The 13,239-nt window shown below is 34.7% G+C and overlaps 3 protein-coding genes and 1 long non-coding RNA gene across 6 annotated transcripts; 2 read left to right on the forward strand and 2 right to left on the reverse strand.

Moving 5' to 3' along the window:
• Positions 1 to 33: 33 nt before the first annotated feature.
• On the reverse strand, positions 34 to 2,527 carry LOC123195983 (cytochrome P450 724B1-like). Its single transcript, XM_044609860.1, has 9 exons — positions 2,194 to 2,527; positions 1,777 to 2,101; positions 1,540 to 1,692; positions 1,230 to 1,469; positions 1,056 to 1,142; positions 886 to 964; positions 704 to 810; positions 436 to 557; positions 34 to 257 (listed from the first exon to the last, which is right to left on the reverse strand). Exons 1-9 carry the CDS (start codon positions 2,397 to 2,399, stop codon positions 146 to 148), a joined length of 1,431 nt encoding a protein of 476 aa, XP_044465795.1. The 5' UTR covers positions 2,400 to 2,527; the 3' UTR covers positions 34 to 145.
• Positions 2,528 to 4,856: 2,329 nt separating this feature from the next.
• Positions 4,857 to 5,999, forward strand: LOC123195953. Its single transcript, XM_044609829.1, has 2 exons — positions 4,857 to 5,478; positions 5,552 to 5,999. Exons 1-2 carry the CDS (start codon positions 4,930 to 4,932, stop codon positions 5,894 to 5,896), a joined length of 894 nt encoding a protein of 297 aa, XP_044465764.1. The 5' UTR covers positions 4,857 to 4,929; the 3' UTR covers positions 5,897 to 5,999.
• A 328-nt stretch (positions 6,000 to 6,327) lies between these two features.
• LOC123195470 lies at positions 6,328 to 8,773 on the forward strand. The gene is made up of 2 exons (XR_006497474.1): positions 6,328 to 6,746; positions 7,478 to 8,773. It is a non-coding gene; the product is annotated as an uncharacterized LOC123195470 (long non-coding RNA).
• A 121-nt stretch (positions 8,774 to 8,894) lies between these two features.
• On the reverse strand, positions 8,895 to 12,933 carry LOC123195469. 3 transcript variants are annotated; one of them, XM_044609180.1, is made up of 7 exons: positions 12,801 to 12,933; positions 11,435 to 11,774; positions 10,744 to 10,920; positions 10,511 to 10,600; positions 10,276 to 10,334; positions 9,274 to 9,424; positions 8,895 to 9,199 (listed from the first exon to the last, which is right to left on the reverse strand). In XM_044609180.1, exons 2-7 carry the CDS (start codon positions 11,753 to 11,755, stop codon positions 9,128 to 9,130), a joined length of 870 nt encoding a protein of 289 aa, XP_044465115.1. In that variant the 5' UTR covers positions 11,756 to 11,774; positions 12,801 to 12,933; the 3' UTR covers positions 8,895 to 9,127. The 3 variants fall into 3 exon arrangements, with proteins under 3 accessions (XP_044465115.1, XP_044465116.1, XP_044465114.1); XM_044609181.1 differs by having other exon boundaries at positions 8,895 to 9,424; positions 11,435 to 11,622; positions 11,708 to 11,774; positions 12,801 to 12,927; XM_044609179.1 differs by having other exon boundaries at positions 8,895 to 9,424.
• Between the last annotated feature and the right edge of the window lie 306 nt (positions 12,934 to 13,239).

Consider the following 13,239-nt stretch of genomic DNA (forward strand, 5'->3'; position numbering starts at 1 on the left):
TAATTGAATATATATTGGGTTCGTTCTTACTTGTTCTTTTAATATGCTTTATTAATTTATTGCTTTATTAAGTAAATTTAAACGGACCAATTTCTCAGTGGCTTCTCTCAGGATGACATGAAGCCGTAAGCTGAATCAAGCGCAACTAATCATTATTTCCCACCATCACTCCTGTTGGTTCAATATCCAAAACCAATCCTCTGGGGAATTCTACATAAGGATAGGCAACTGGGAAATCATCAGCTTTTATTTTCCACCTGCAGTTTCAAGGAAGAAAATGAAGTGGTTAATGTTAATTATATGCATGAATATTAGAATAATAGTGAAGTATCATCAACAGTGATTATGCAGGTTCCTGATAAGTGGGAAGCAGTTAGTTTATACCAGAATCCATGCATGTCAAAATTAAATGGGCGATAATTGCTGATATTTTACCTATAATTCAGGACAAGATGATGAAGGAAGAAAGAGATTTCTACTTTAGCCAGTTCTGATCCTGGGCAGTGTCGTGGTCCTCCACCAAATGGCATCACCCTTTTGCTCATTGCTTTATAATCCTGCGATCAACATAAAAAAACCATTGACACATAGTAGCTAGAGATAACAAAGAAATCATAGTTTATGTTATTTTCTTCTCAAGTATTTCCTGCAAGTTCATGTTACAACAGAAAGAGTAGTAATTTATTGGGGAGGCCATACTTACAGTCCATCTCCAAGGATTGAACTCTGAAGGATTTTCATGAAGAGTGGGGTCTAAGTGTACCGCAGTAAAGACTGGAAAAACTTTCCATCCTGAGGGAATAAAATAGTCTGCAATAAACGAAGCATAACGTTACACATAAATTAATAATGTAAATACAGATATTCATCGTTGATGTCAAAAACCTTTGAATACAATATCTTGTAGAGCTTTCCTGGGGACAAATTTGGCAATATTTCCGCATCTCAAAGCTTCATGTATAACCTATAAGCAAACTTAGCCAGCTTTTTATTAGTTCCCTCGCGCAAGCATGTCGAAATTTTATGCAGAAAATAGTTATTTACTCTATATTTACATTGTTGGTGAACTGCATTTTCTGGTAATCTTCCCAGTTCAAGGGTTCCCCATCATCTTTTCTTTTCCTTATTTCTTGGTGTTCTTCCTGTAATACAGTACTCGGAAAATTAATAAACCTTTATATTATGTATGCATATATTTATGTACAAACAGAGAACAAAATTAAAGATACCTTTAATTGGTCAAAAACATCGGGTGCATTGGCAAGAAAGTAAACTATTAAAGCTATAAGTGTAGCAGTTGTCTCATAGCCTGCAAGCAAGATGTCTAAAACTATGCTTACTCTCTCTTCATAGCTTAGGCCTTGTTTCGCCATAATCACATCTAAGAAGTTCCCTTCCCCGTGCCTGGAATTGTTTTGTTCCCTTTCTCTTATAATCTCTCTAACAGTCAAAGATAGTCTCTCTCTGGCCTGAACACAAGCCATAAATTTTTCATGTGTAATATATATGCATTTATTGTGGCAATTTATCGTTAATTACCTTCACAGCCTTGGCATAAGCTGTTCCAGGGATATAAATTGGCAAAGACATGAAACCCTTCATGTAAGTTTCAAAATCTTCAAGTATTTTGAAAGCTAATGGTTCTTCTGGCCCAATACTTAGAAAATGATTCAGCAAAAGATAGAGAGTAAACTGTGTATACATATCACAAAATTTATGAGCTTCACATTAGTTTATCAGTAAAGATTACTGAACTTAGCATTAATTCTTCCTTACCTTTTTAGTTTCTACGTAGAAGGCAATTTGTTTTTGTTCTTTCCAAGAGTTCATTATTGAGAGTGACATTTTCTCTACAAGGAGAAGGAAGTGTGGAGTTGATTTGGAGGAAGTGATGAAGCTGACGGCAATACTTCTTAGCTTCTTGTGAAGTTCTCCGGAGACTGCGATTAAAGACAACTTTCCAACAATGTCAAGCACGGGCTTCGTGTAGCTGGCTCGAAATAGCTTCTCCTCATTCTGAAGTATAAACAAGTTGAGCTCGGGGTCACCGGAAACTATGGTGGGGGAACCAAACAAATGTGATTTGAAAACTTTTCCATAGCTGCAACACACAATCTCATGATCTCTTGTTATATATATGTGAAATCAAGCACATGACTCATCAAAGACAAGTTGTTTAATTAAAATTATTACCTGGAGCAATGTTTCTTTAGAAAGCTACCCATTGAAGTCGATCTATGAGACTTGAGGAAGCTGAGGGTCTCTCCACAGATTGGCCATCCCATGCTCCCTGGAGGCAAGTTTTTGGCTTCTTGTTTCGCAAACAGATGTGGGGCTACAAGAAGAGAGAAACATAGGCATAACAAGAGAAATAAAATGACAAAGACTGGCTCTTCCATTGCAAACTTAACCAAAGCTAGATTTCATATCAATTCAAAGAAGATTAATTGCCCTTTTGTACACCTGAAAACGCTCGCAAAATAACTTATTATTATCAATTAAAGAATTCAAAATTCTTGGATTGTTTGGATATTTAATTTGCAATGGAATAATGCCTCTATTTATATTACTCTATCCAACCAATACTACTGCTTATTTGCTTCCATTTTACAGGAAGATGCAATAGGTGTGATCAGGTGAGGCTTCTATTTCCCGACTTTCTAGCCCTTTGGTAGGAGCTTCTTCTTGGATAAGAGTGTTAAATGATTATTACGTTTTCTTTTGTTAATTATATGTTTTGATTCACTATTAATGGTACAAATTGTACAATTCACTATTAATGAGATTGTTGATTAGGTCTGATTTTTTCGAGTTTGGGTCTCAAATCAACAACATATGAATATATCTTACTGGACAAGTTGTATCTTGGAAAACTGTAAAACAGTCTTTGGTTTATACTTCCACTTTGAAGGCGGAGTTTATTTTTAGTTTTGAATTAGCAGTTTCATCTATAGGCTTTGAATTACGGATTCAATCTTTATGCTATTGAAAAATTATTATAATAACTCAGATGTTATTTATATGGCTAAGAATAATTAAAGTGAAAGTCGACATAAACACCTTGACTTAAAATACTTAACCTTGAGCATGTCAAAGCAAACAAAAGTGTTTATTGAACACATTAGTATTGAATTAATGATTATATATCATTTGACAAAAGACATGCTATTAAAATTGTTTACGAATTTGTAATGCAAATGAGATTTTTATCGATTTAGTATATTTTTATTTGATTTGATATATTTTGAAACTCTAGATGATTAATTCCTCTCCTCTTTTAATTCTATTTGCAAAAACATATTTATATGAGAGTGGAAAATATTTTGTGAGGATCTAGAATAAGCATTTGAGGCTTATTCATAAACTGCATAAAGTACCACAGATAAGGTTTTCTTTGAAAATATGATCATTCACCATTATATAGAGGGATGGAAATGCCAAATAGCTATACAGGAATATTCAAAAACTTCACAGGCATATAAAATCATAAAACTCCACCAGTCTCTTCCCCTTAAACCCACTTTTATGTTGCTATATCTAGAAGAAACACCATGGCCTACTATGCTAGCTCATGGAGGCCAAGAATCTTTTGAAGTGCAGTGTGTTATCTCCAGTGAGTTGCTCTTGAGTTCTCTAAGTTGGATGTTGGGTTTTTTTTCACAGGGTGTTGCTGTTTATTTTATTTGTCCCTACTGCCTGGCTGGGTTTGGATTAAAGTGGTCATATGTATTGAGGTTTAGGTGTTTGTTAATCGGGTTTTGTCAAAAAACTAGACATGTCATGAGTTGTGTTTCAATGTATGCGGATGACTTGTTGTCCTCCGTTTCCTGGGGATAAGCTTAGGTTGTATTGCTTTCGGGTTTGTTTTTTCTTTGTGCAATGTATATATTTACTTACCCAATTGAAAAAAAAAAAAAAAACAACCCACCTCCGTCGGGGGACGGGTGGGGAAGTGTAATGATTCAAGGCATTCCATCTATTTCCTTTAAAAAGAAAAGCTCTCTTTATGTGTTTTTATACAAGACCCTGATTGCACGTATGGGCATGCATGCATACACCAATTATGATTTTTCACTTCTTTTTGCTTTGGTTCTTTTGTTGAAGTATGGGTTACATTTGTCTTCTTAAAAGGACCATCCAGAGTCTCCTTTTGCTTAGAATAAGAAATATTGTAAAACGATACATGGATTGATGATGTTTTCTCCAGCAAGAGCGGAGAAATCTGTGAGCTCCAAATTTAAGTAAGCTTACTGCAGCCAACAACGATGGGTTGCATTGGGCCTCCGCTACGTTTCGCCCATTTTGAGCACTTGTGGTCCATTTATGTTAATCAATTGTGGGCCTGACTCCTAATTCTAAAAAAGCAGTTGGAAGCCTGCCACTGCCAGGGTGAAAGGATCCTTGCATCTAATGTCAATTAATATTTTCAAGGTGATTCATTTAATTAATTATGCATATATAATGTAAAACCTAAATGCAAAGGATTAGGTTTAAGGATCATGATTTAAGGTTATGGGAAATAGTTTATTTTTATGGTATAAGATTTAAGATTTATAATTTAAGTAGGATAGTTTAGGGTTTAATTTCATTTTATGGTTGATGTTTTATAATTTAGAGTTTAAAAAATAAAAATTTATGATTTACGATTTATAATTCACTATTAATTAATAACAATTTATGATTTATGGTTTATATAGTTAACTCTATATTGGTTGGCAAATGAAAAATAAAAATTTGGTACTTATTTTACCATGTTATCTAATAACTTTATCGGTAAAATTCCATTTAACCCATGTTATGTCAAATATATTTTACCCCTATATAACCTTCTAGGCAGCAGAAATCAAAATATCTCAGCATGGTGTGTCTTTAATTTCTGTAGCAAAAAATTTGGATGGTCCATCAAGTGATTCAACCGATCTAAACCACATGGTCGCCATGCCTCACAGCTGCCACAAGTTATGGCATCCGTCTTCTCCAATCCCCAGCTTAAAACCCTGCGCTTCTCTTCTATTCACACCCCAAAATTATCAACCAAAAATTGTCAACACTGTAAATGAGAATAATGAAAGAAGACAGTCATCAGCAGGCAGTATCAGACGACAGGTTTTAACCAAGGAAGGTAGAACCAAACTCAACGCCTTCTCCGACAGAGAATTCTATGCTTATCCTCGGTTCGTGACCCATGTGGATGATGGGTTCATTTCCACATTGTCCAATCTTTACAGGCAACGGCTGAAGCCTGGCTCGGAGGTTCTTGACCTCATGAGCTCATGGGTTAGCCATCTTCCTGAAGAAGTCGTGTTTAAAAGAGTGGTTGGACATGGGCTCAACGCACAAGAGCTCGCCAAGAATCCCCGGCTGGACTATTTTTTTGTGAAGGATCTTAATCAGGATCAAGAACTTGAGTTCCAAGATGGCAGCTTTGATGCGGTGCTGTGTACTGTCAGTGTGCAGTATCTTCAACAGCCCGAGAAGGTAAGAATTGGGTTCAATTACAGAGAGCTAAATCTTGAAATGAATAATCTGACAAATAGAAAGACAATTACAGGTGTTTTCTGAAGTTTTTCGGGTGCTGAAACCTGGGGGAATATTCATTGTGAGCTTTAGCAATAGAATGTTTTATGAGAAAGCCATCAGTGCGTGGAGAGAAGGGAGTGCATACAGTCGTGTACAGTTGGTTGTGCAGTATTTTCAATGTGTTGAGGGATTCACACAAGCAGAAATTGTTCGAAAATTACCAGAGGCTGCTGGTGCTGCTCAAAAGGAGCAATCGCCATTCAAATGGTTTATGAGGCTGATGGGGTTGTTGTCTGGTTCAGATCCTTTCTATGCAGTAATTGCTTACAAGAACTTTAAGCCCGTATATGAACGAAATCAATCTCTCTACTTATAACAAAAAAACTATTATGTAATGCCGTGAATTGCTTTTGCCTTTTCATTTTGGATTAGTTGTTCTTTTCTTGATTACTAATAGAAAAATACTCTCAATTCCATTATTGATTCTCTTTGAAAATATTTGTAAGTGATGGATTCTTTGACCAACACCAAGCATTACCATTAGATTTGCCTTGAATTTTCATTTGCTGATTGAATGCATTAATTCAAGAGTCATGGCTCTTGACTAACAAAGATCTAATAAAATTTTTCGAGCAACGAATGAGTTAATTTGAGAAGATTAGAAAGAAGATAAATTTGGTTTACAAATAATATAATATAATAATTCAATGTTAAAAACTTTTTTTCAATTGGTAAAGACACGGTTTTTCACTTCTCACTGAGTCTCTCTCTCAGAGTCTAAGGAAACAAGAAAGAAGACCATGCATTGTTCTTCAGCCACTCCGCTTTCAAAGCATTTCCTATTGGCTAAAAGCTATTTGACTTCTTTAGCAACGACCCTTTTCACCAAAACCCCAAACCCGGTTCTTTCATTATCCTCTAATAAACCCATAAACCTCTCTTTGTTAGCCCAAAGCACCAAAAAGTTCTCATCTTTACATATAATTCTACTCGTGGCTCAGACCGCAGATTGGGCCCAACAATAAAAAGAGGAAGAAGAGAATCTGAGTTGGGATAATCAATAGATTGAGAGTTGTGTCGATGTTGAGGAGAATCTCGGTGGTAGGAGTGAAGAAGAGGAGTATAGAGAGCCTTTCAAATAGGTTTGCGGGCAGTCATCTTATGATGTTGATAGTGAAAATCTGGCCCAGCTTTTTAACCAGGCTGGTATTGTCGAGATCTCTGAGGTACAAAGTTTCTGTCTTTTTATTTTATTAAATTTCAGTGGTAGGAGGGGATTTTTATCATCTTCTATTTTTTTTGATAATGAGTTATGTTATTTTATGGTGTTTTGTTGAATGTAATAGAGACACTTATCAGAGTTGAGGATTTGATTTTGTGAAAATGAGTAGTGTTGAGGAAGCCGAGAAATCTGTGGATATGTTACACCATCGTTATATGAGTATCTTCTTTTTCTTTTCCCATTTGCATTGACACATTTATCAGTTCTGTTTGTAGCAATATGCAATGTTAAAAGACTTCAAAGATTAATAAAACTAGTAAAATATCAAAAACTTTTAAGATAAAACTCTGAGTTCAAATTTCTATCATGATTGTAAAACTTTGACTTACCTATTATAATGATTATGAATTTAATTACTGTGTTTCAGATTTACTTGTTTAATAAATACAGACGGATCTTTGATTCTTTATTTTTTTAAAAGTGGGTTAACTTTTGACTTCTTTAGTTCCATTTAGCAAAATTTCCCACGCCACACAATTTTGATTCATGCATCTTCGTGCTAATGTTTCCGTTGGAAGTGGTCCCCGTGCATTCCAAATTCTTTGCATCTAATAGCCTCTATTGGACTATTGTTTTGCTCATCTTTGTAGTTGAATGTTATCATAACCTTTTTTATTTTAATTTAATATCTTACTGTGGGTGGATTGGGTTTCTCTCTCAATTACATGCATTAAGAATGTGAGCAGTAAGCCACCCATAGAAGACATAAGAGCTAGCAATGTGATGCTAGCTGAAACTTCAAGGCTTAGGATTGTGGGATGTGATGGTGTCTTGCTATGTCTTCAATTCTTGGGTAGCTGAGGCTTTTTGGGTACATGACTTGAAGCTGTTGGGAGGTCAGAGGGGGAATAAATTTGCGTTTTCTTATTTGCTCAAGGCATGTGGAACACTGGGATGTTAGAAAGGTATATTCATAGCCTAATAATTAAACAGTTTTTTCATTTAGATGTTTCAGCGGCTAGTGCACTCGTGTGGAATTATAGATGATGCTCACAGGGTCTTTGGTGCAATGGCTAAAAATCTTTCATTTTTTTTCCTTTCAAGCTTTTGTATTTGTTGGAAATGCTTTGTCAATCACATACTCCAAATGAGGTAGCATCATTGGTGTATTTGAATGTTTTAGTTCAGTAACAGACCACATCTTATTACATTGACTTCAATTAATAGTGCACATGCATTCCATAGCCTTCCTGGAGAAAGTAGAAATGTTTTTGAGAAGATGTTATCTAGACATTTAGATACTTGTCTCATTGACCCTCTTGCTCAGCCTGGTCTGCCACATGAAGCTTATGATATATTAGCATCAATGCCTACAGAAGCTAGATCTAACACTTTTGGATAAATTGTTGGGGCTTGTAAAATTCTTGGAGAAGCAGGATTAGCAGGATGGGCTGAAAAGTTGTTCCACTTGAAGCATGACAAGCTTGTCCTAACATGTAAGCTTCTGAAGAGTATTGAGATTTTGAAAAAGGATGGGGAACAATTGTAAAAATAAGTTTCCAGATTGTAGCTGGATGAAGGTTTGCTGGTCCTCGGTATCAAGCGATAAATCCCATCCACAAGCTGTAGACTTTTACGCTATATTGGTGATAATGTTGACCTTACCATTTTGCTAGTGGGATACAATGGCAAGGTCTTTGTGCCTACCCAAGACAGCAAAGCCAACATTTTCCCCGGATTTGGTTGGGATTCAGGCTGCTCTTAAGATGCTGGCTGGCAAACGGGGAGTAGTTTTGTGGATAGAATTTCAGGAGACGAAAAAGGGTTGCGTTTTATACTAGTCTTTAATTAGATAAATAGTTTTTATAATAGCTCTTGTATAGCATTTGTAATAGTGATTGCATAACTAAGAGAGAGAAGAATTGGTTGCTACCTAGAGGAGATAAGAGTGAGAGTTTTTTAAGCATTGTAATGGCACACTTACTATATAACCATGCTTACTGTGCTGAGTACAATCACCTCTTTTTTCTCTGGATCTTTCTTTCTCTAAACTTGTTTTTTGTCTACATTTCCTTTAAATCAGAAAAATAAAGTCAGAAAAAATAAGTATTCATCATCAGAGAATGTTCTTGTCCGCAGTAACAGTTAATGGTAAGGTGAAACACTTTTTTTTCTGTATTCACTCAAAACATGAACTTTATATTTATAGTCTAGTTATGACTCTCCAGAGGATGCTTTTGAAGATTTCAAAAACAAAATTTGGTCGTCAAGTCCGGACAGCTACTGTTAAGAATGCGTGAAGCTGATTTTTGTCTTGACCAACTAATTGCACTGGTGTTGCAAAGTTATGTCAACATTCTTGTTAATAATATAACATTTCCTTAGCTACTCTAAGAGCTCCCTAGCTTTCTGAACTGCTTTAACATAGTAATACAGTCTCCAAAGTGTTACATTATCCTGAAAGACGATATTTTGCAAAGGATTAGTAATTCTATATACTCACAATTGATGTCATGTTTTTGGCTCTTTACCTCTTTTTCTAAATCAATAAAATATTCATCAGACGATAGGGGTTCTGCCGATTTATCATGTTGGACAATTTCAACAACACGATCAAGGTTATTGGGTGGTAACTTCTGAATCATTTTCCAAAGCTCCTGCTTCTCAGAAAGTGTCATAGGTCTGTAGGTTGAAATTCAAATTTGAGTCAAGCAGAAAAAATTGTTAAAATATGCCATTTTATGGTGTATCCAAATTCTAAGGCAACAACAGGACACCACAATGTACGGCTAAGATTGCTAAATGTACTAGGAAGCTCAATCAAGGCAAGATACTAAATATAAAGCCACAGTACACAAACTGATATCTACCTTTATATTATTAACCAATATAAACAGAAAATTAAAAAAATAGATACTAGCACACAAAAGAAAAAGAGAGGGAGAGGACAAGAATTATTCCCAGACTGGCTATTCATGTATTATAAAAATTAGAGTGGGACAAATTAAATATAGAGAAAGTCTGTATGTCCTAAGCTCCTTTTTTAAATTTCTCTCCAAGGGAATCTTTGATCGATTAGAACTGTTAGTAGCTGAAGTAATGCTACATATCTTCAGTTTTATCCTAAACTTTTTTACCAGATGCCTCTTCCTATTTGAGGGTGACGTGATGTGAATGATATAGTAATAACAGATAGAAAGACATCATCTAAGGTGAGAATTTTCAACTAAGACAAGAGATATATAACATTTATCCTTTTAGATGAAATGGTTGGAGGGAAAAAAAAAACTTACTATTAGTTATTAATGCATATGCATAAGCACCATAAGTGTTATTTCTCCAAACAAGTACTATGTGAAGTCATTAGCATTGGTGACAATATAATACAAGTAAATATACATCGATGTCGCAACTTTAGATCTGATTTTATCATAATTCTCGACTCTTGAAACCAACAGATCCCATGAAATGATATAGTTTTGAAAAATGCATACTTAACACATATCTAAACAGATTGTGTAGAAAAAATATACCTGCACTTTGACACCACGGCATTAAGAAGTTCTTCAAGCTGTTTTTCCATGTGTCCTAGCTAGATAACAATAATTCAGCCTCAGTTTACTCATAAATAATAAATGACTCACAGTCCATAATAAAGGGAATGTAAAGGTTAACAAGATAATCCAGAAATTGAGGCATAGACAACCTTGATAAATACAGAAATATTTTAATATTAGCAACAGATTAAATATAATTTCAGAAAATTACCGTTTCTAAGAGTTCATCAGAATATTTCTTCGTCATCTGCTCAACCTGCAAGCTGTTATTTTCTAGAAGGAACTGCAAATCATCATCCACCTAGAAAGAAGACAAGACGATGAAACAAGATACAGTGACAAGGATTTCTCAAGAAATAATATGAAGAACGCATTGCCAACTATGTAAAAACAGTAAAGGTTAATTAGTACCAAACACAATGATAAAGCAAGAAGCAAAATAACCTCTTTACAAGATCCAGAATTGAGGGGATTGGGATGTCCAGGGATGCTGGTTGAAGAGAAGGAAGAAGATCTCTTATGCTTCTTAAAAGGAACTTCCACTGCATGACCCTTGGATGCTGACTTCCTATTTCTGATTTGAGATTGTAACTGACACATGGCTATGACAGGATCCAACATCTGCATTCAAGAGGTTAAACAATTGGTGAGACTTTTAAATTGTGAATGAATATATTTAGTCAACTGACTTGCTATGACCAAGGTTAATACAAAGGAAATAAACTTGTCTCCCAGGGGTCTCGTCAAAATGGGCAATGAACAATTGTTACATATACATACACATTTTTAAGGACTAAACTAACATCAAACATATCCTAGTAATTCACTGCAAAGGTAATTTCACCATTTAATCAATAAACACCATTTAATCACTGCAAAGGTTCATCCCTAGTAATTCAATTAATAACTCTTGGTAAAATTACATTTGATAATGGTTCTCAATCAAATCACAAACTTCACTAAGCTTTCTACTTCAGATGGACTAAAGTTAAAATCCTTACAGCCTCATACTATTGTGTATACAATATATCATTACTCATGTTTAACTAATATCAGAAGCACATAAAGCAAATCTATAAGTATATTACCATAATCCAAACATGGAGTATAAAAATCAATAGAAAGCTGAAGATACCTCATCAACTTCTGGTGAGAGATCAAATACACCCTCCCTTAGTAATGACTTCAATCTTTCCATTTTGAAATCTGAAAGCTCAGCTCCAATGCTGTTACTAAAAGAAGAACTTGCACCACTACCACTACCATCAGTTGAATCTTCGCCTCTGACATTGCCACAATTTCTTTTACTCATTTCAGGGTTTTCTACAGTAAAAGGCAGAACATCTTCATCCTGATATAAGAGCTCTTTTACTTCACATGTATAGTAACCAAAGTAATCTGGCCCTACTTTACCATGACCTCTGGATGAAGTCAAAATTTTTGGAGCTTCTGACATAACTAAGAAGGTCACAGCCCTGCACATAACAACCATATTTCACCCACAGAAATAAGTATCATGATTTGCAAGGATAATTATCAAATGGTCAATATTATATAGGCAAATTAAGAACCTATTTTGCATTAAACCAAGAGCCAACACAAGTTAAATTTAAAGAATAAGAAGCAAAATATCTTACAAGAAATTGAAGGGACTCACCTACATTAACCTAATTTACTATAACCCATAATAAACAGGTAAGATAACATTGGTATAAAAGTAATGTCAAAAGAAGAAATGCATGCCAATTTTCTTTTTGCACTACTCTAAAGCAAAACTAAGCATGCTTAATGAGGAACAAGTGTACAAGAAATATAGGAAGCTATTGGCAACCCCACTCTACCATAGAATCATTTCAAAGAAGCCACCGGCGGTTCCATAAACCATTGTGAAAAAAAGTAAGATGATGATTAAAACGGCTATCGTGCACTTGAAAACATGTTGATAAAATATCTAAAAAACTGTTTTTACGGTTAAGTAGAAAAAAACATAGTTTTCTTATTTTACACTAATTCTTAGGGGTTTTATTTGAAAACTATTGTTAGCAAAATATACAGCGAAATCATTTTCTTCAAAATATTTGTCCTTACTTTCAGAAAACAAAGAACTATAATCGAATTCAAAGTCAAGTGGACCCTTATACTTCTAACGTAGTAGATGAATATTGAATTTATATCGTATACAAATGTGCAACTAATCATATTAAGGAAAACTCTAAGCCCTCTCATCCATTATAGCTCTTTAACATCTAAAATCAATAAAGCAACCATATTTTCCAAACTACATTGACAGCAATAAACCATTCCTCCTCATATTTGTTTTCTTTCAAAATTTACTACCATAACAGTTAAGAATAAAAGAAAAAAAATTGATTTATTGGCAAAACGAAAAACCTAAAGGCCAAACTTGATCGAGATATTGATTCTATCAATACGATAAGAAATTAAGTGACCTAAGTTGCTGCAAACAGATAAAAATATTATAAAACTGAAGATTTTCTTACTGATTTTCTTTTTTCAAAGCGAAAGCCCTTTCCTCTCCTTCAGCTTCAATTTACTTTTGCTTTTTCCTTTTCAGAGATTTCTAAGTTTTCAATTATAGTGATGGATGCTGTAAGCGAAGAAGATAACACCGTTAATTATTTCTGTAGATTTTCTCTAATTATGGTATTTATTTTTAGCCAATTTTTTTGTCCCACCCAAGGTTTGATGAAATCACTAGATCCACCCAAGGTTTGCTTTTCTTGTATTATTGTCTTGATGGTTTTTCGAGGCCATGCAAACTCATCTTTAACTTGCACACAAGATGTTTTTTGCCCTTGACTTTGAACCCTTCTTCTTCTATTTGGTTTATGTGATTCTAGTTCCAACATTGAAAAAAATCTCATTTCCTACATCCTTAGATAAGGGGAGGTTTAGCAGTTTGGCTAGTTTACTCTTTGG

The sequence above is a fragment of the Mangifera indica genome, chromosome 14, assembly GCF_011075055.1.
Source record: "Mangifera indica cultivar Alphonso chromosome 14, CATAS_Mindica_2.1, whole genome shotgun sequence".
Taxonomy (NCBI): Eukaryota; Viridiplantae; Streptophyta; class Magnoliopsida; order Sapindales; family Anacardiaceae; genus Mangifera; species Mangifera indica.

Excerpts from the sequence above, each read along its gene's own strand:
- LOC123195983 (XM_044609860.1), bottom strand. The coding sequence starts at position 2,399 with ATGGAAGAGCCAGTCTTTGTCATTTTATTTCTCTTGTTATGCCTATGT. Across the intron at positions 1,470-1,539 it reads CTTATGCCAAGGCTGTGAAG|GCCAGAGAGAGACTATCTTT; the intron begins GTAATTAACGAT and ends GCTTGTGTTCAG. Across the intron at positions 811-885 it reads ACAAGATATTGTATTCAAAG|ACTATTTTATTCCCTCAGGA; the intron begins GTTTTTGACATC and ends CGTTTATTGCAG.
- LOC123195953 (XM_044609829.1), top strand. The coding sequence starts at position 4,930 with ATGGTCGCCATGCCTCACAGCTGCCACAAGTTATGGCATCCGTCTTCT. Across the intron at positions 5,479-5,551 it reads ATCTTCAACAGCCCGAGAAG|GTGTTTTCTGAAGTTTTTCG; the intron begins GTAAGAATTGGG and ends AGACAATTACAG.
- LOC123195469 (XM_044609179.1), bottom strand. The coding sequence starts at position 11,755 with ATGTCAGAAGCTCCAAAAATTTTGACTTCATCCAGAGGTCATGGTAAA. Across the intron at positions 10,921-11,434 it reads TCTCACCAGAAGTTGATGAG|ATGTTGGATCCTGTCATAGC; the intron begins GTATCTTCAGCT and ends TCTTGAATGCAG. Across the intron at positions 9,425-10,275 it reads GCCGTGGTGTCAAAGTGCAG|ACCTATGACACTTTCTGAGA; the intron begins GTATATTTTTTC and ends TTCAACCTACAG.